This window comes from Gobius niger (assembly GCF_951799975.1).
Source record: "Gobius niger genome assembly, chromosome: 22".
In the NCBI taxonomy this organism is placed as follows: domain Eukaryota; kingdom Metazoa; phylum Chordata; class Actinopteri; order Gobiiformes; family Gobiidae; genus Gobius; species Gobius niger.
In genome coordinates this window covers 11,356,794-11,377,815 of record NC_136873.1, presented here as the reverse complement: position 1 = coordinate 11,377,815, position 21,022 = coordinate 11,356,794, and the positions used below count along the sequence as shown (strand labels likewise).

The window sequence follows — 21,022 nt, the reverse complement described above, 5'->3', positions numbered from 1 at the left end:
AGCTGCAGTTCCTCTCTCTGACAGACGGTGGAGCTGTAGTTCCTCTCTCTGACAGACGGTGGGGCTGTAGTTCCTCTCTCTGACAGACGGTGGAGCTGCAGTTCCTCTCTCTGACAGACGGTGGAGCTGCAGTTCCTCTCTCTGACAGACGGTGGAGCTGTAGTTCCTCTCTCTGACAGACGGTGGAGCTGTAGTTCCTCTCTCTGACAGACGGTGGAGCTGTAGTTCCTCTCTCTGACAGACGGTGGAGCTGTAGTTCCTCTCTCTGACAGACGGTGGAGCTGCAGTTCCTCTCTCTGACAGACGGTGGAGCTGCAGTTCCTCTCTCTGACAGACGGTGGAGCTGCAGTTCCTCTCTCTGACAGACGGTGGAGCTGCAGTTCCTCTCTCTGACAGACGGTGGAGCTGTAGTTCCTCTCTCTGACAGACGGTGGAGCTGCAGTTCCTCTCTCTGACAGACGGTGGAGCTGCAGTTCCTCTCTCTGACAGACGGTGGAGCTGCAGTTCCTCTCTCTGACAGACGGTGGAGCTGCAGTTCCTCTCTCTGACAGACGGTGGAGCTGCAGTTCCTCTCTCTGACAGACGGTGGAGCTGCAGTTCCTCTCTCTGACAGACGGTGGGGCTGTAGTTCCTCTCTCTGACAGACGGTGGAGCTGTAGTTCCTCTCTCTGACAGACGGAGCTGTAGTTCCTCTCTCTGACAGACGGTGGAGCTGTAGTTCCTCTCTCTGACAGACGGTGGAGCTGTAGTTCCTCTCTCTGACAGACGGAGCTGTAGTTCCTCTCTCTGACAGACGGAGCTGTAGTTCCTCTCTCTGACAGACGGTGGCGCTGTGGTAAGTGTTTGTAGGTAGGGTCTGTTGTTTTCTCTCTGGAGCGTCGTTACTGAACGTTCTCCATCATCTTCAGAAACTCTGCACAAACAAAGGAACCGGATCAGCCCAGTTTTTCTTACATATTCAAACATTTTCCAATTATCCCCAATGTTTCGCCCCATTTATTTATTTATTTTTTAAATTTTGTCCCAATTTTTTATGTATTTATTGTTTTGGTCAATATTGTACGGAAACCCTAGAAGTTACATCAGACAAAAAAATAATTGGGGGTGAAAAAAAAAGGATTAAAAAAAAAAAGTTTTTTTTTTTACACCACAAATTATCTTGGGGAACGAGAAAACATACATCTAATAAGTCAGGATTAAACAACTCGGAGCCGCATTAGTCGGTTCTAACGGCCGACACAGTGTTGTTCCTCCTGCATTCTAACGTCTAACGCGGCTCCTCGTTGTTTAATCCGCTTATACCAGGGTCCCACAAACCTAACATTTATAATAAACTAAAGTCACTAAATCTGCCAGACTACGGGACTATTTTGTGTGGGTTATTAGCCGGTCACTGAAGGCTGGTCTCAGAGCGAGTCATTCTCCGCAGCTATTACGAGGATCTCAGTCAGGCTCAACGACACAACATCAGCACAGAATCACAACACAACAGGACTAACCCGGAAACACTTTTACGTGAAAAAAGGACAAAAAATGACAAAAAAAATGATTTAAAAAAAAGAAAAAAAATGACAAAAAATGACAAAAAAATGACAAAAAATGACACAAAAAAGACAAAAAAATGATACAAAAAAATGATTAAAAAAAAGAAAAAAAATGACACAAAAAATGACAAAAAATGACACAAAAAATGACAAAAAATGACACAAAAGACAAAAAAATGATAGAAAAAAATGATAAAAAAAAATGATTAAAAAAAGACAAAAAAATGACAAAAAAAGACAAAAAAATGACCAAAAAAGACAAAAAATGACACAAGAAATGATTAAAAAAAGACACAAAAAATGACACAAAAAATGACACAAAAAATGACACAAAAAAATGACAAAAAAATGACAAAAAATGACAAAAAATGCTAAAAAAAAAATAAGACAAAAAATGACTTTTACGCTGTTTAACCTGAAGCTAAAGCTAGCTAGCTCAACCAGCTCAACTGTTTATGGAAACAGCTGCGGTGGAGTCGCTCACACCTGGGCCCCCCCAACTCAAACTTTTATGTTTGACTTTACTAATCCAGACAAAGATGCTTAACCTCTTAACTCCCGCCTGAACCGAGAGGATATTTTTTTGTTGGGTATTCAACTCATATTTGTAACTTTGTTGTCATTTAGTTATGTTTTGTCACATTTTTTTTTATTTATTAATTATTATTTTTTTCCATTTTTTGTTCATTTTTTTTTACATTTTTTTTTTTCATTTTTTTTCCATTTTTTTTTCATTTTTTTTCATTTTTTGTCATTTTTTTAAATTTGTTTTCATATTTTTTTATTTATTTTTTATTTTTTTTGTTGTCATTTTTTGTCAATTTTTGTCACATTTTTGTCACTTTTTTTGTCATTTCCATCATTGTTCCAGTTTTGTTGCTATTTCCACACCTTTTTTCCAGGAGCTTTTGGACTGGGGTAAAGCCAAACTGGAGAAAATGTGCTCGGTTCAGGCGGGAGTTAAGGGCTTCAATGCAGGATCATTTTATGTACGCCTGAAAATGATGAATAGCCTTAACCGTTTCCAATAGAAATGTAAAGCTCATATGTTATTAACAGTAGCTAACCTAGCTGCTCACTCTCCTCTACAAACATTTAGCAAACACTAAATCCATCTCATACGTTCCTGTCAGTCACTAATTACGCCTTTATCTGATTCAGCTGTGTCAGGCGTTGCTATGGCGACGCCACAGCGGAGTGACATCCCAGTGATTTAACTACCGGACTACGTGTGCGGTTATACCAAAATAATGCACCAGCCAATCAGAGTCCAGTATCACCCAGACCATGGTATAAACACTTATAATGTGTGTGACTTTTTATATTTCTTAAAAACCCTGAGATGATGATCTTGTTCCCGAGATTAGGCTTAACGTTGACGTTTGTGACTCGACCCCTCGACCCCATGACCGATTGACTTGGACTTGCCTTTAGTGACTCACTCCCACCTCTGACGACAACGCAACAAAAAGTCACGATCACTTCTGTTGGTCTTAGCTTTCAAATGAGGCGTTTCTCTGGCCCTGAGGCTGTGGAGCTCCAGTCCAGAAGCTTTAGATTTCAATTTTTTTGTCACTTTTTGTTGTGTTTTCGTCTCTTTTCTGTCTGTTTTTTGTTGCTTTCCAGGCACTTTATATTGTTCAAGGTTCAAGGTTCAACTTTAGAATGTCCCGAAGGAAATGATTCTGCAGCAGGAGTCACACATAGTAAAGCAAAAACAAACACTGTGAGACAATTGTGTTTGGGACAAAGATCATACAGTCACAGCATCCTCAGTCCGGCTCTGGAGCTGAGAGACCTTCAGCAGAAGATCAAAGCTGAGAGACCTTCAGCAGAAGATCAGATAAAGCCTCATCTGCAGCAGCTTCACTGAGGAACATGTGATCATTTACCTTCTCAACAGCCTCTGGAATAAAAGAGGCCCTGGCCCGACCTGCTCCAGTACAGGCGTCCGGAGGGGAGTCGGTTAAACTCCTTAAAAATACTCCATTATCTGCTGGGCTTTACGTACAACCCTTTGGCTGTAAAGGTCATGTGAAGGTCATGCGTCGCCGTGGTAACCCACCATCGAAGTCGATCTTGCCGTCCTTGTTGTTGTCCGACTCCCCGAACATCTCGTCGATGTCCTCCTCGGTCACGGCCTCGCCCGTCATGTGCAGGATCTCCCCGAACTCCTCCCGGTCCACGAAGCCGTCGCAGTTTCTGCAGCAGAAGCACGAGAGGGTCAGAGTCCAGCAGGGGGCGCCGTGACCTGCAGAGTCAGAGAGTCCAGCAGGGGGCGCCGTGACCTGCAGACACTGTGAGGCCTCCACAGCGCCCCCTAGACTCTGATCTCTCCTGAAGACCTCACACAGCTCCTCCTGCCCTGGTCTTTATATAAAGGTCAAAGATCCTGAAGATCTCAGAGGCCTAGCCCTAGCACTAACCTAGCACTAGCCTAGCTTAGCACTAGCTTATCCTTAGCACTATTCCTAGCACTAGCCTAGTCCTTGCTTAGTACTAGCACTAGCCTAGCACTATTCCTAGCACTAGCCTAGTCCTTGCTCAGTACTAGCACTAGCCTAGTCCTTGCTTAGTACTAGCACTAGCCTAGCACTATTCCTAGCACTAGCCTAGCACTATTCCTAGCACTAGCCTAGTCCTTGCCCAGTACTAGCACTAGCCTAGTCCTTGCTTAGTACTAGCACTAGCCTAGCACTATTCCTAGCACTAGCCTAGCACTATTCCTAGCACTAGCCTAGTCCTTGCTTAGTACAAGCACTAGCCTAGCACTATTCCTAGCACTAGCCTAGCACTATTCCTAGCACTAGCCTAGCACTATTCCTAGCACTAGCCTAGTCCTTGCTCAGTACTAGCACTAGCCTAGTCCTTGCTTAGTACTAGCACTAGCCTAGCACTATTCCTAGCACTAGCCTAGCACTATTCCTAGCACTAGCCTAGTCCTTGCTTAGTACTAGCACTAGCCTAGTCCTTGCCCAGTACTAGCACTAGCCTAGTCCTTGCTTAGTACTAGCACTAGCCTAGTCCTTGCTCAGTACTAGCACTAGCCTAGTCCTTGCTCAGTACTAGCACTAGCCTAGTCCTTGCTTAGTACTAGCACTAGCCTAGCACTATTCCTAGCACTAGCCTAGTCCTTGCTTAGTACTAGCACTAGCCTAGTCCTTGCTTAGCACTAGCACTAGCCTAGCACTATTCCTAGCACTAGCCTAGTCCTTGCTTAGCACTAGCACTAGCCTAGCACTATTCCTAGCACTAGCCTAGTCCTTGCCCAGTACTAGCACTAGCCTAGTCCTTGCTTAGCACTAGCACTAGCCTAGCACTATTCCTAGCACTAGCCTAGTCCTTGCCCAGTACTAGCACTAGCCTAGCCCTTGCCCAGTACTAGCACTAGCCTAGTCCTTGCTTAGTACTAGCACTAGCCTAGTCCTCGCTTAGTACTAGCACTAGCCTAGTCCTTGCTTAGTACTAGCACTAGCCTAGTCCTTGCTTCGTACTAGCACTAGCCTAGCCCTTGCTTAGTACTAGCACTAGCCTAGTCCTTGCTTAGTACTAGCACTAGCCTAGTCCTTGCTTAGTACTAGCACTAGCCTAGTCCTTGCCCAGTACTAGCACTAGCCTAGTCCTTGCTTAGTACTAGCATTAGCCTAGTCCTTGCTTAGTACTAGCATTAGCCTAGTCCTTGCTTCGTACTAGCACTAGCCTAGCCCTTGCCCAGTACTAGCACTAGCCTAGTCCTTGCTTAGTACTAGCACTAGCCTAGTCCTCGCTTAGTACTAGCACTAGCCTAGTCCTTGCTTAGTACTAGCACTAGCCTAGTCCTTGCTTCGTACTAGCACTAGCCTAGTCCTCGCTTAGTACTAGCACTAGCCTAGTCCTCGCTTAGTACTAGCACTAGCCTAGTCCTTGCTTAGTACTAGCACTAGCCTAGTCCTTGCTTAGTACTAGCACTAGCCTAGTCCTTGCCCAGTACTAGCACTAGCCTAGTCCTTGCTTAGTACTAGCACTAGCCTAGTCCTTGCTCAGTACTATCACTAGCCTAGTCCTTGCTTAGTACTAGCACTAGCCTAGTCCTTGCTCAGTACTATCACTAGCCTAGTCCTTGCTTAGTACTAGCACTAGCCTAGTCCTTGCTCAGTACTAGCACTAGCCTAGTCCTTGCTCAGTACTATCACTAGCCTAGTCCTTGCTTAGTACTAGCACTAGCCTAGTCCTTGCCCAGTACTAGCACTAGCCTAGCCCTTGCTTCGTACTAGCACTAGCCTAGTCCTTGCTCAGTACTAGCACTAGCCTAGTCCTTGCTTCGTACTAGCACTGGCCTAGTCCTTGCTTAGTACTAGCACTAGCCTAGTCCTTGCTCAGTACTAGCACTAGCCTAGTCCTTGCTTAGTACTAGCACTAGCCTAGCCCTTGCCCAGTACTAGCACTAGCCTAGTCCTTACTTAGTACTAGCACTAGCCTAGTCCTTGCTTAGTACTAGCACTAGCGTAGCCCTTGCTTAGTACTAGCACTAGCCTAGTCCTTGCTTCGTACTAGCACTAACCTAGTCCTTGCTTAGTACTAGCACTAGCCTAGTCCTTGCTCAGTACTAGCACTAGCCTAGTCCTTGCTTAGTTCTAGCACTAGCCTAGTCCTTGCTTAGTTCTAGCACTAACCTAGTCCTTGCTTAGTACTAGCACTAGCCTAGTCCTTGCTCAGTACTAGCACTAGCCTAGTCCTTGCTTAGTTCTAGCACTAGCCTAGTCCTTGCTTCGTACTAGCACTAACCTAGTCCTTGCTTAGTACTAGCACTAGCCTAGTCCTTGCTCAGTACTAGCACTAGCCTAGCCCTTGCTTAGTACTAGCACTAGCCTAGTCCTTGCTCAGTACTAGCACTAGCCTAGTCCTTGCTCAGTACTAGCACTAGCCTAGTCCTTGCTTAGTACTAGCACTAGCCTAGTCCTTGCTTAGTACTAGCACTAGCCTAGTCCTTGCTTAGCACTAGCACTAGCCTAGTCCTTGCTCAGTACTAGCACTAGCCTAGTCCTTGCTCAGTACTAGCACTAGCCTAGTCCTTGCTTCGTACTAGCACTAGCCTAGTCCTTGCTCAGTACTAGCACTAGCCTAGTCCTTGCTTAGTACTAGCACTAGCCTAGTCCTTGCTTAGTACTAGCACTAGCCTAGTCCTTGCTTAGCACTAGCACTAGCCTAGTCCTTGCTCAGTACTAGCACTAGCCTAGTCCTTGCTTCGTACTAGCACTAGCCTAGTCCTTGCTCAGTACTAGCACTAGCCTAGTCCTTGCTTCGTACTAGCACTAGCCTAGTCCTTGCTTAGCACTAGCACTAGCCTAGTCCTTGCTTAGTACTAGCATTAGCCTAGTCCTTGCTTAGTACTAGCACTAGCCTAGTCCTTGCTTAGTACTAGCATTAGCCTAGCCCTTGCTTAGTACTAGCACTAGCCTAGCCCTTGCTTAGAACTAGCACTAGCCTAGCCCTTGCTTAGTACTAGCACTAGCCTAGTCCTTGCCCAGTACTAGCACTAGCCTAGTCCTTGCTTAGTACTAGCACTAGCCTAGCACTAGCCTAGCACTAGCCTAGCACTAGCCTAGCACTATTCCTAGCAGTAGCCTAGTCCTTGCTTAGTACTAGCATTAGCCTAGTCCTTGCTTCGTACTAGCACTAGCCTAGCCCTTGCTTAGTACTAGCACTAGCCTAGTCCTTGCTTAGCACTAGCACTAGCCTAGTCCTTGCTTAGTACTAGCACTAGCCTAGTCCTTGCTTAGTACTAGCAGTAGCCTAGTCCTTGCTTAGTACTAGCACTAGCCTAGTCCTTGCTTAGCACTAGCACTAGCCTAGTCCTTGCTTAGTACTAGCACTAGCCTAGTCCTTGCTTAGTACTAGCACTAGCCTAGTCCTTGCTTAGTACTAGCACTAGCCTAGTCCTTGCTTAGTACTAGCACTAGCCTAGTCCTTGCTCAGTACTAGCACTAGCCTAGTCCTTGCTTAGTACTAGCACTAGCTTAGTCCTTGCTCAGTACTAGCACTAGCCTAGCCCTTGCTCAGTACTAGCAGTAGCCTAGTCCTTGCTTAGTACTAGCACTAGCCTAGCACTAGCCTAGCACTATTCCTAGCACTAGCCTAGTCCTTGCTTCGTACTAGCACTAGCCTAGCACTATTCCTAGCACTAGCCTAGCCCTTGCTTCGTACTAGCACTAGCCTAGCACTATTCCTAGCACTAGCCTAGTCCTTGCTTAGTACTAGCACTAGCCTAGCACTATTCCTAGCACTAGCCTAGCCCTTGCTTCGTACTAGCACTAGCCTAGCACTAGCCTAGCACTATTCCTAGCACTAGCCTAGTCCTTACTTAGTACTAGCACTAGCCTAGCACTATTCCTAGCACTAGCCTAGTCCTTGCTTCGTACTAGCACTAGCCTAGCACTATTCCTAGCACTAGCCTAGTCCTTACTTAGTACTAGCACTAGCCTAGCACTATTCCTAGCACTAGCCTAGCCCTTGCTTCGTACTAGCACTAGCCTAGCACTAGCCTAGCACTATTCCTAGCAGTAGCCTAGTCCTTGCTTAGTACTAGCATTAGCCTAGTCCTTGCTTCGTATTAGCACTAGCCTAGTCCTTGCTCAGTACTAGCACTAGCACTCACACAGCTCCTCCTCCCCTGGTCTTTATATAAAGGTTAAAGATCCTGAAGACCTCACACAGCTCCTCCTCCTCTGGTCTTTATATAAAGGTCATAGATCCTGAAGACCTCACACAGCTCCTCCTCCCCTGGTCTCTATATAAAGGTTAAAGATCCTGAAGACCTCACACAGCTCCTCCTCCCCTGGTCTTTATATAAAGGTCATAGATCCTGAAGACCTCACACAGCTCCTCCTCCCCTGGTCTTTATATAAAGGTCAGAGATCCTGAAGACCTCAGACAGCTCCTCCTCCCCTGGTCTTTATGTAAAGGTTGAAGATCCTGAAGACCTCAGACAGCTCCTCCTCCCCTGGTCTTTATATAAAGGTTAGAGATCCTGAAGACCTCACACAGCTCCTCCTCCCCTGGTCTTTATATAAAGGTTATAGATCCTGAAGACCTCACACAGCTCCTCCTCCCCTGGTCTTTATTTAAAGGTTAAAGATCCTGAAGACCTCAGACAGCTCCTCCTCCCCTGGTCTTCATATAAAGGTTAGAGAGTCTTTACTTGTCGAAGATCCTGAAGACCTCAGACAGCTCCTCCTCCCCTGGTCTTTATATAAAGGTCATAGATCCTGAAGACCTCACACAGCTCCTCCTCCCCTGGTCTTTATATAAAGGTTAAAGATCCTGAAGACCTCACACAGCTCCTCCTCTCCTGGTCTTTATATAAAGGTCACAGATCCTGAAGACCTCAGACAGCTCCTCCTCTCCTGGTCTTTATATAAAGGTTATAGATCCTGAAGACCTCACACAGCTCCTCCTCCCCTGGTCTTTATATAAAGGTCATAGATCCTGAAGACCTCACACAGCTCCTCCTCCCCTGGTCTTTATATAAAGGTTAAAGATCCTGAAGACCTCACACAGCTCCTCCTCCCCTGGTCTTTATATAAAGGTTAAAGATCCTGAAGACCTCACACAGCTCCTCCTCCTCTGGTCTTTATATAAAGGTCAGAGATCCTGAAGACCTCACACAGCTCCTCCTCCCCTGGTCTTTATATAAAGGTCAGAGATCCTGAAGACCTCACACAGCTCCTCCTCCCCTGGTCTTTATATAAAGGTTATAGATCCTGAAGACCTCACACAGCTCCTCCTCCCCTGGTCTTTATATAAAGGTTAAAGATCCTGAAGACCTCACACAGCTCCTCCTCCCCTGGTCTTTATATAAAGGTTAAAGATCCTGAAGACCTCACACAGCTCCTCCTCCCCTGGTCTTTATATAAAGGTCATAGATCCTGAAGACCTCACACAGCTCCTCCTCCCCTGGTCTTTATATAAAGGTCAGAGATCCTGAAGACCTCAGACAGCTCCTCCTCCCCTGGTCTTTATGTAAAGGTTGAAGATCCTGAAGACCTCAGACAGCTCCTCCTCCCCTGGTCTTTATATAAAGGTTAGAGATCCTGAAGACCTCACACAGCTCCTCCTCCCCTGGTCTTTATATAAAGGTTATAGATCCTGAAGACCTCACACAGCTCCTCCTCCCCTGGTCTTTATTTAAAGGTTAAAGATCCTGAAGACCTCAGACAGCTCCTCCTCCCCTGGTCTTCATATAAAGGTTAGAGAGTCTTTACTTGTCGAAGATCCTGAAGACCTCAGACAGCTCCTCCTCCCCTGGTCTTTATATAAAGGTCATAGATCCTGAAGACCTCACACAGCTCCTCCTCCCCTGGTCTTTATATAAAGGTTAAAGATCCTGAAGACCTCACACAGCTCCTCCTCTCCTGGTCTTTATATAAAGGTCACAGATCCTGAAGACCTCAGACAGCTCCTCCTCTCCTGGTCTTTATATAAAGGTTATAGATCCTGAAGACCTCACACAGCTCCTCCTCCCCTGGTCTTTATATAAAGGTCATAGATCCTGAAGACCTCACACAGCTCCTCCTCCCCTGGTCTTTATATAAAGGTTAAAGATCCTGAAGACCTCACACAGCTCCTCCTCCCCTGGTCTTTATATAAAGGTTAAAGATCCTGAAGACCTCACACAGCTCCTCCTCCTCTGGTCTTTATATAAAGGTCAGAGATCCTGAAGACCTCACACAGCTCCTCCTCCCCTGGTCTTTATATAAAGGTTAAAGATCCTGAAGACCTCACACAGCTCCTCCTCCTCTGGTCTTTATATAAAGGTCAGAGATCCTGAAGACCTCACACAGCTCCTCCTCCCCTGGTCTTTATATAAAGGTCAGAGATCCTGAAGACCTCAGACAGCTCCTCCTCCCCTGGTCTTTATATAAAGGTCAGAGATCCTGAAGACCTCACACAGCTCCTCCTCCCCTGGTCTTTATATAAAGGTCATAGATCCTGAAGACCTCACACAGCTCCTCCTCCCCTGGTCTTTATATAAAGGTCATAGATCCTGAAGACCTCACACAGCTCCTCCTCCTCCTCCTCTGGTCTTTATATAAAGGTTGAAGAGTCTTTACTTGTCGAAGATCCTGAAGACCTCAGACAGCTCCTCCTCCCCTGGTCTTTATATAAAGGTTGAAGTCTTTACTTGTCGAAGATCCTGAAGACCTCAGACAGCTCCTCCTCGCTCTTCCCCGCCTGGTCCTCCTTCAGCTGCTGCACCATCATCACCAGGAACTCCTCGAAGTCGATGGTGCCGCTGCCTGGACGAACGAGAGCAGAGCGTGACGTTAACTCCACCCCCTGTTTCTGTAGGTGTTTGATCTGGAGATAGTTTAATTCCTTCAGTCCTTATATTTGAAGTGTTTAGTGGTGCTAGGCTAGTGCTAGGCTAGTGCTAGGCTAGTGCTAGGCTAGTGCTAGGCTAGTGCTAGGCTAGTGCTAGGCTAGTGCTTTGGCAACGTTTGGAGGACGAGCCCATGATTTAGAAGAGGTTTTTAATGCAGGCTACAGTTACCATAGACATGTAGCCTAGCCTAGCACTAGCATAGCACTAGCACTATTCCTAGCACTAGCACTAGCATAGCACTATCCCTAGCACTAGAATAACACTAGCATAGCACTAGCATAACACTAGCATAGCACTATCCCTAGCACTAGCATAGCACTATCACTAGCATAGCACTAGCATAGCACTATCCCTAGCACTAGCATAGCACTATCACTAGCATAGCACTATCCCTAGCACTAGAATAACACTAGCATAGCACTAGCATAACACTAGCATAACACTAGCATAACACTAGCATAACACTAGCATAGCACTAGCATAACACTAGCATAGCACTAGCATAACACTAGCATAACACTAGCATAACACTAGCATAACACTAGCATAGCACTAGCATAACACTAGCATAGCACTAGCATAACACTAGCATAACACTAGCATAACACTAGCATAACACTAGCATAACACTAGAATAACACTAGCATAACACTAGCATAACACTAGCATAGCACTATCCCTAGCACTAGAATAACACTAGCATAGCACTAGCATAACACTAGCATAACACTAGCATAACACTAGCATAACACTAGCATAGCACTAGCATAACACTAGCATAGCACTAGCATAACACTAGCATAACACTAGCATAACACTAGAATAACACTAGCATAGCACTAGCATAACACTAGCATAACACTAGCATAACACTAGCATAACACTAGCATAACACTAGCATAACACTAGCATAACACTAGAATAACACTAGCATAACACTAGCATAACACTAGAATAACACTAGCATAGCACTAGCATAACACTAGCATAACACTAGCATAACACTAGCATAACACTAGCATAACACTAGAATAACACTAGCATAGCACTAGCATAACACTAGCATAACACTAGCATAACACTAGCATAACACTAGCATAACACTAGCATAGCACTAGCATAACACTAGCATAGCACTATCCCTAGCACTAGAATAACACTAGCATAACACTAGCATAACACTAGCATAACACTAGCATAACACTAGCATAACACTAGCATAACACTAGCATAACACTAGCATAACACTAGCATAACACTAGCATAGCACTAGCATAACACTAGCATAGCACTATCCCTAGCACTAGAATAACACTAGCATAACACTAGCATAACACTAGCATAACACTAGCATAACACTAGCATAACACTAGCATAACACTAGCATAACACTAGCATAGCACTATCCCTAGCACTAGAATAACACTAGCATAACACTAGCATAACACTAGCATAACACTAGCATAACACTAGCATAGCACTATCCCTAGCACTAGCATAGCACTAGCATAGCACTAGCATAGCACTATCCTTAGCTCTAGCATAGCACTAGCATAACACTAGCATAGCACTAGCATAACACTAGCATAGCACTATCCCTAGCTCTAGCATAGCACTAGCATAACACTAGCATAGCACTATCCCTAGCACTAGCATAGCACTATCCCTAGCACTAGCCCTAGCACTAGAACTAGCACTAGAACTAGCACTAGAACTAGCCTAGCACTATCCCTAACCCTAGCGAGGTTGGGGCGACAGTGGCTCAGATGGTAGAGCAGGTCGTCTCATGATCGGAAGGTCAGGGGTTCGATTCCCACCTCCTGAAAGTGCACATTGTCGTTGTGTCCTTGGGCAAGACACTTCACCCACATTGCCCCCAGTGTCTGCGTACATTGGTGTATGAATGAGAGCATGAATGGGTGAGTGGATCCTTGCTGTAAAGCGCTTTATAAGTTGAGACCATTTAACATTTACCTAGCACTATCCCGTGTGTGTGTGTGTGCGCCTCTGTGCTCATGTGTGCGCCTCATGTGTGCGCCTCACCGTCCTCGTCCACCTCCTCGATGATGGCGTCCAGCTCCTCTCGTGACGGGTTCTGCCCCAACATCCTCATGACGGTGCCGAGCTCCTTCGTGCTGATGTCGCCGCCGCCGTCAGTGTCGAACATGTCGAAGGCGGCCTTGAACTCTGCAGATGTCAGAGGTCACAGGTCAGAGGTCAGAGCCACAGAGGTCAGAACCACACAGGTCAGAGCCACACAGGTCAGAGGTCAGAGCCACAGAGGTCAGAGGTCAGAGGTCAGAGGTCACAGAGGTCAGAGCCACAGAGGTCAGAGCCACAGAGGTCAGAACCACATTAGATTTGGGTAAAGCGGAGCCGGTAAACACTGACCTGCGATCATCTCCTCCGTGAGGAAGGACCGGGCGTCGCTCTGAGCGTCCGTGGGCTGCGGAGACACAAACATGTCAGGAACATCTGGGAGAAACATCTGTATCTGCAGCCGTGGGAACCCAGGGTGCTGAGGGCGCTACAGCACCCCCTGGTGGATCGTCTACGCATTACAAGCAATATTAACCTCTTAACTCCCGCCTGAACTGAGAGCATTTTCTCCAGTTCAGCTTTACCCAAATCCTGTAGGCCAGTGTAACACCTCAAGCTAAGATCTACAAAAGTCATCTAAATGTCATTATTGTAAATTTATTGTCATTTTTTTGTCATTTTTTGACGATTTGTTTCAATTTTTTTTGTCAATTTTTTGTCATTTTTTTGTCATTTTTTTTTTTTTTTGTGTCTATTTTTTTCTTTTTTTGTCATTTTTTTGTCCATTTTTTTTTGTCATTTTTTGTCTTTTTTTTGTCTATTTTTTTCTTTTTTTGTCATTTTTTTGTAATTTTTTTGTAATTTTTTTGTCATTTTTTTGTCATTTTTTTACGATTTGTTTCAATTTTTTTGTCAATTTTTTGTCAATTTTTTGTCAATTTTGTGTCATTTTTTTGTCCATTTTTTTCTATTTTTTTTCTTTTTGTTTCTTTTTTTTGTCCATTTTTTGTCATTTTTTTGTCCATTTTTTTGTAATTTTTTTGTCATTTTTTGTCATTTTTTTGTCAATTTTTTTCGTCTTTTTTGTCAATTTCTTTTTTTCTTTTTTTGTAATTTAAAAAAAAAAAATTCAATTTTTTTTTCTTTTTTTGTCATTTTTTTTTGTCATTTTTTGTCATTTTTTGTTAAGGGGTTAAATAAATGAACTGCTACCTTAACGTGGTGGGGTTGTTTGAGCGCCCGAATGATCCGAGGAGCTATGTTGTCTGGGGCTTTATGCCCTGGTAGGGTCTCCCATGGCAAACAGGTCCGAGGTGACGGGTCAGACGAAGAGCAGTTCAAAAGACCCCCATGGACGTACACTATACAAGGACCGTGACGTCGCCCGGCATGGCGCAGCCGGGGCCCCACCCTGGAGCCAGACCTGGGGTTGGGGCCCGAACGCGAGCGTCTGGTGGCCGGGTCTCTGCCCACGGGGCCCGGCCGGGCCCAGCCCGAAGGGACGACGTGGGCCCGCCCTCCTGTGGACCCACCACCCGCAGAGGGATCCGTAGGGGTCGGGTGCGGAGAGGACTGGGTGGCAGTCGAGGCCGGGTGCCTCGACGACCTGGTCCACATGCACAGCTTCTGGCGTTCGGGACATGGAACGTCACCTCGCTGGGGGGGAAGGAGCCTGAGCTTGTGCGGGAGGTGGAGAGATACCGACTAGATATAGTCGGGCTCACCTCCACGCACAGCTTGGGTTCCGGATCCCAACTCCTGGAGAGAGGCTGGACTCTCCATGTTTCTGGAGTTGCCCGCGGGGAGAGGCGGCGGGCTGGGGTGGGTTTGCTCATATCCCCCCAGCTCAGCCGTCACGTGTTGGAGTTCACCCCGGTGGACGAGAGGGTCGCGTCCCTACGCCTTCGGGTCGGGGACAGGTCTCTCACCGTTGTCTCGGCCTACGGGCCCAACATCGGTGCAGAGTACCCGGCCTTCTTGGAGTCCCTGGGAGGGGTACTAGATAGTGCTCCGACTGGGGACTCCATTGTTCTGCTGGGGGACTTCAACGCCCATGTGGGTAACGACAGTGAGACCTGGGAGGGGGTGATTGGGAAGAACGGCCTCCCCGATCTGAACCCGAGTGGTGTTCTGTTATTGGACTTCTGTGCTAGTCGCAGTTTGTCCATAACGAACACCATGTTCAAGCACAAGGGTGTCCATAAGTGCACGTGGCACCAGGACACCCTAGGCAGGAGGTCGATGATCGACTTTGTAGTTGTGTCGTCTGACCTCCGGCCGTGTGTCTCGGACACTCGGGTGAAGAGAGGGGCTGAGCTGTCAACCGATCACCACCTGGTGGTGAGCTGGATCCGCTGGCAGGGGAGGAAGCCGGTCAGACCTGGCAGGCCCAAGCGTGTTGTGAGGGTCTGCTGGGAACGACTGGCGGATCCCTCTGTCAGTGGGGTCTTCAACTCCCACCTCCGGAAGAGCTTCACCCAGATTCCGGGGGAGGCGGGGGACATGGAGTCCGAGTGGACTCTGTTCTCCTCCTCCATTGTCGATGCGGCTGCTCGTAGTTGTGGCCGTAAGGTCTCTGGTGCCTGTCGCGGCGGCAATCCCCGAACCCGGTGGTGGCGCCCGGAAGTAAGGGATGCCGTCAAGCTGAAGAAGGAGTCCTACCTGGCCTTGTTGGCTTGTGGGACTCCTGAGGCAGCTGAGAGGTACCGGCAGGCCAAGCGTGCTGCAGCTCGTGCGGTCGCGGAGGCTAAAACTCGGGTCTGGGAGGAGTTCGGGGAGGCCATGGAGGAAGACTATCGGTCGGCCTCGAAGAGATTCTGGCAAACCATCCGGCGCCTCAGGAGGGGGAAGCAGTGCTTCACCAACACTGTGTACAGTGCGGGTGGGGGGCTGCTGACCACGACTGGGGATGTCGTCGGGCGGTGGAAGGAGTACTTCGAGGACCTCCTCAATCCCGTCGTCACGTCTTCCAATGAGGAAGCAGAGGCTGAGGACTCGGAGGTGGGCTCGCCCATCACCGGGGCTGAAGTCACCAAGGTGGTGAGAAAGCTCCTTGGTGGCAAGGCTCCGGGGGTGGATGAGATTCGCCCTGAGTACCTTAAGTCTCTGGATGTTGTAGGACTGTCTTGGCTGACACGTCTCTGCAACATCGCGTGGCGGTCGGGGACAGTGCCTCTGGATTGGCAGACCGGGGTGGTGGTCCCTCTCTTTAAAAAGGGGGATCGGAGGGTGTGTTCCAATTACAGAGGAATCACCCTCCTTAGCCTCCCCGGTAAGGTCTATTCCGGGGTGCTGGAGAGGAGGATCCGGCCGATGGTTGAACCTCGGATCCAGGAGGAACAATGCGGTTTTCGTCCTGGTCGTGGCACACTGGACCAACTCTATACCCTTCATCGGGTACTCGAGGGTTCGTGGGAGTTCGCCCAACCAGTCCACATGTGTTTTGTGGATCTGGAGAAAGCGTTCGACCGCGTCCCTCGTGGTGCCCTGTGGGGGGTGCTCCGGGAGTATGGGGTCCGGGGCCCTCTGTTAAGGGCTGTCCGTCCCCTGTATGAGCAGCAGGAGCTTGGTTCGCATTGCCGGCAGTAAGTCAGACCTGTTCCCGGTGCGTGTTGGTCTCCGCCAGGGCTGCCCTTTGTCACCGGTTCTGTTCATTACTTTTATGGACAGAATTTCTAGGCGCAGCCAGGGGCCGGAGGGTGTCCTGTTTGGGAGCCTCAGAGTCTCATCTCTGCTGTTTGCGGACGATGTTGTTCTGATGGCTTCAACGAACCAGGACCTTCAGCTGCTCTGGGGCGGTTTGCAGCCGAGTGTGTAGCGGCCGGGATGAGGATCAGCACCTCCAAATCCGAGGCCATGGTTCTCCACCGGAAAAAGGTGGCTTCCCCTCTGCGGGTCGGTGGGGAGTCCTTGCCTCAAGTGGAGGAGTTCAAGTATCTCGGGATCTTGTTCACGAGTGAGGGACGGATGGAGCGTGAGATCGATAGACGGATCGGTGCAGCGTCAGCAGTGATGCGGTCGCTGTATCGGTCTGTCGTGGTGAAGAGGGAGCTGAGTCGGAGGGCAAAGCTCTCGATTTACCGATCGATCTACGTTCCCACCCTCACCTATGGTCATGAGATTTGGGTAATGACCGAAAGGACAAGATCGCGAATACAAGCGGCCGAAATGAGTTTCCTTCGCAGGGTGGCTGGGCGCACCCTCCGAGATCGGGTGAGGAGCTCAGTTACCCGGGAGGAGCTCAGAGTAGAGTCGCTGCTCCTCCACGTCGAAAGGAGTAGCTGAGGTGGCTCGGGCATCTGTTTCGGATGCCTCCTGGTCGCCTCCCGCGGGAGGTGTTCCAGGCATGTCCTAGTGGGACAAGGCCTCGTGGAAGGCCCAGGACACGGTGGTGGGACTATGTCTCCGAGCTGGCCTGGTGTCGCCTCGGGGTCCCCCCAGAACAGCTGGAGGAGGTGTGTGTGGATCGGGAAGTTTGGGCATCTCTGCTGAGACTGCTGCCCCCGCGACCCGGCCCCGGATAAAGCGGAAGAAAATGGATGGATGGATGGGTTAAATAAATAGGAAATAAGCAAAGAAATAGTGTTTTGGGGGCAGTCTTGTCTCTCAGCACCCCCTGGCCAAAACATCTTCCCACGGCCGTGTCTGCAGCTGCAGCAGAGGAGCCGCAGGTCAGAGACTCCGCACATCTGGACCGGGCACATGTGAGTTTACGACACTTTTAAACCTGGAAATGAAGAATAAAAGTCTCCACGGCAGAAGAGTCTGAAACCCGAGCTCACAAAGGCCCAGCTGCTCGGACACATTCCCGCCTTAATCCCGGCTCCAGAACCTGCTCCTCTGAGACCGTCCTCCACAAATAGACCTGCAGCTCTGAGGCTCATGTGAGGATCAGGACAGTCTCTGTGGACAGCAGGGGGCGCTGTGCAGGACACCCACAGCTCTGAGGCTCATGTGAGGATCAGGACTCTGTGGACAGCAGGGGGCGCTGTGCAGGACACCCGTCAGAGGAAGAAGGTTAGTCTTTAGTTCTGTCACTTAAAGAACCAGTGAGATGTGGTTTAAGGTTATAACTTAGTGTTTAGTGGGCGGTTCCTCTCTCTCCTTTGGCCAATCAGAGCTCAGTCTGTTCAGGTCACGTTAGCATCGACTCATAATAAACATAAAGCGTTAGCCGTTAGCCGTTAGCCGTTAGCCGCCGGAGTCTTAAGCTAATGACTTCTTAAAGACATACAAATGCTGTATCTGTTTCCCCATATCCCCATTTATTAAAGTGACTCACTGGAATATGAAGGAAGTAAAGGTACAGGCAGAATTAAAAGCCCCGCCCTCTCACATTGTGGAAGATCTGGCTCTTAACCGCTTAACTCCCACCTGAACGGATCCCATTTTCTCCAGTTTGGCTTTACCCTAATCAAGAAGCTTCTTGGGAAAAAGCACCAAAACAGCCACAAAAAATGAGAAGAAAAAAAGGTTGTAAACGCAACAAAAATGTGACAAAAATTCAACAAAAATTCAACAAAAAAGTGACAAAAATTCAATAAAAATTCAACAAAAAAGTGACAAAAATTCAACAAAAAAGTGACAAAAATTCAACAAAAATTCAACAAAAATTCAACAAAAAAGTGACAAAAATTCAATAAAAATTCAACAAAAAAGTGACAAAAATTCAACAAAAAAGTGACAAAAATTCAACAAAAAAGTGACAAAAATTCAACAAAAATTCAACAAAAAATCAACAAAAAATGACAAAAATTGACAAAAAATCAACAAAAAGAAAGAAAAAAAAACATAAAAAAGGTGACACAACACGGCAAAAATGCGAGGAAAAAGATCCGTTTTGTAGGAGGACAGAATGGTTGAGGCGGGTGGTAAGAGGTTAAACGTACAGATCTGAATTGTTCTCTGATGGAGCTGAGGCGGCTGAGCCCGAAGGGGGGTCGGGGGTTCGGCCTGAGTCTATTTTGGCCGTGGAACTTTGGAAGGATTTAGTCGGGATTTCCTCAAGGTGATTCTTCCAAGTTTGGAGCTTCTCCTCTTACTTTCATCATCATCATCATCATCTGCCAGAGGCTATTCTTACTCCTCCAACATCCGAGTAAAGCTGAGAGGAACTCGTGAGTAACGGCAACGCAATGTCCCACAAAAACAACACACACAACACACACACACACACCACAAACACGACAGATTCATGCAAAAGAAACATAACACTAAGGAAGGAGGAAGTCACGTTTTTAAGTAAATCCAACAAACTGGGAAAAGTTTGAGAAACAAATGTGAAGGAAGTAACCGATCGAGTCCTTGTTTTCAAAGAAGTGAAGCAGAAACATCCTCCAGCCCTGCCGTGGAGCCGCTGGGCAAGGCGCGGTCAGGGGGGGGGGGGTCTTACCATGGTGCAGGGTCTGGGGGGGTCGATCAGGCACAGCTGCGGTGAAAGGGAAACAGGCGCCGGCTCTTCTGTCGGCGCCGGGACAGGATCCTCGACCATAAATACTCCCTGTCTGAGCCGAGACAATGCCCCGGCCAATCACAGACGGGCACGGGTTTGTTCAGTCATCATCGTGCCCCCCGACCCGCCCCCCCCCACACTGAGGAACACAGGCTGTATGAAGAACACTATCACACCATACACTCCCTCACCAGGGGGGGGGTCACTGGTGGTGGTACAGGAGAAGATGCGGGGGGGCGGAGGTGGGTCGCGCCGCAGCTTGGAAGCGAACGAATCATGAGTGTGGGTCCGAGGGCGGTGATTGGCTGCTCTGGAGGTGGAGGTGTGGCTCTTACTCTGATGCTGAGGTGGAGGCGGGGCCCTTACGCTGAGAATTTTTGTCACATTTTTGTTGATTTTTTGTCACATTTTTGTTGATTTTTCGTCACATTTTTGTTGATTTTTTGTCACATTTTTGTTGAGTTTTTGTCACATTTTTGTTGAGTTTTTGTCATATTTTTGTTGAGTTTTTGTCACATTTTTGTGGAATTTTAGTCACATTTTTGCTGAATTTTTGTCATTTTTCGGATGATTTTTTGTTATTTTTTGTTGAATTTTGTTGAATTTTTTTCATATTTTTGTTGAATTTTTGTTGATTTTTTGTCACATTTTTGTCACTTTTTTCTTGAGTTTTTGTCACATTTTTGTTGAATTTTTGTAATTTTTTGTTGAATTTTTTTCATATTTTTGGTTGAATTTTTGTTGAATTTTTGTCAGATTTTTGTTGAATTTTTGTTAAATTTTTGTTAAATTTTTGTCACATTTTTGTTAAATTTTTGTCACATTTTTCTTGAGTTTTTGTCATTTTTTGGTTGATTTTTTGTCACATTTTTCTTGAGTTTTTGTCACATTTTTGTTGAATTTTTGTCACTTTTTTGTTGATTTTTTGTCACATTTTTGTTGATTTTTTGTCACATTTTTGTTGAATTTTAGTTGTTGATTTCAGATTCAGCTCGTTTCCCATCGGCAGCTGTGACTGTGCTTCAGAACAGTCCTAAACGTCCTCAGATATCTTAAGTCCTGATGTTGACTCTGGAGGAGCTGCAGCTGCACAAACCGGTCCGGACTCGTCACCGTCATCAGTTCTTCCTCCTCTGCAGTTGGAAAGAGAGAAGTCGGACCGGTTTGACCTGGAATGAGGAAGTGCACACTCTGCAGCAGCACAGGTGACAGAGCAGAGCATTTACTCCTGAACTACAGCCACAGGTAAGAAACTGCACAGGATGTGTACTTGTACTTATACTTTAACGATACTTGGTCTCTGATACTGACACTAAAACATGTGGATATAGAAGCAGGAAAACAAAGGAGGAACGTGGTGGAAACATTAGTAGAAAAACAGGAAAACTAAACAAATGTGACTGCTGCTTTCATTAAAGGAACAGTATCTGCTATTTTAGTCAAGTAAAGTATAGGTATTTACATGATATATTGTACCTGTACCACTATGGAGGACTATTTTTATGAGAAATACTTTTTTTCCAACCCTAGGACACACAACGCTTCTATTCAGTTAACTCCGCCCCCTCTCTCCACTCATGCATTAGCAGGAGAAATATAAATATCACAGCAAAAAGGTACTAACAC

The 21,022-nt window shown here is 47.0% G+C and overlaps 1 protein-coding gene across 1 annotated transcript; it reads right to left on the bottom strand.

Annotated features, from left to right (window-relative positions):
• Window positions 1-795: 795 nt before the first annotated feature.
• Window positions 796-19,387, bottom strand: LOC306981420 (troponin C, skeletal muscle-like). The gene is made up of 6 exons (XM_079581036.1): window positions 19,337-19,387; window positions 13,297-13,351; window positions 12,949-13,092; window positions 10,705-10,819; window positions 3,610-3,746; window positions 796-913 (listed from the first exon to the last, which is right to left on the bottom strand). Exons 1-6 carry the CDS (start codon window positions 19,337-19,339, stop codon window positions 882-884), a joined length of 486 nt encoding a protein of 161 aa, XP_079437162.1. The 5' UTR covers window positions 19,340-19,387; the 3' UTR covers window positions 796-881.
• Between the last annotated feature and the right edge of the window lie 1,635 nt (window positions 19,388-21,022).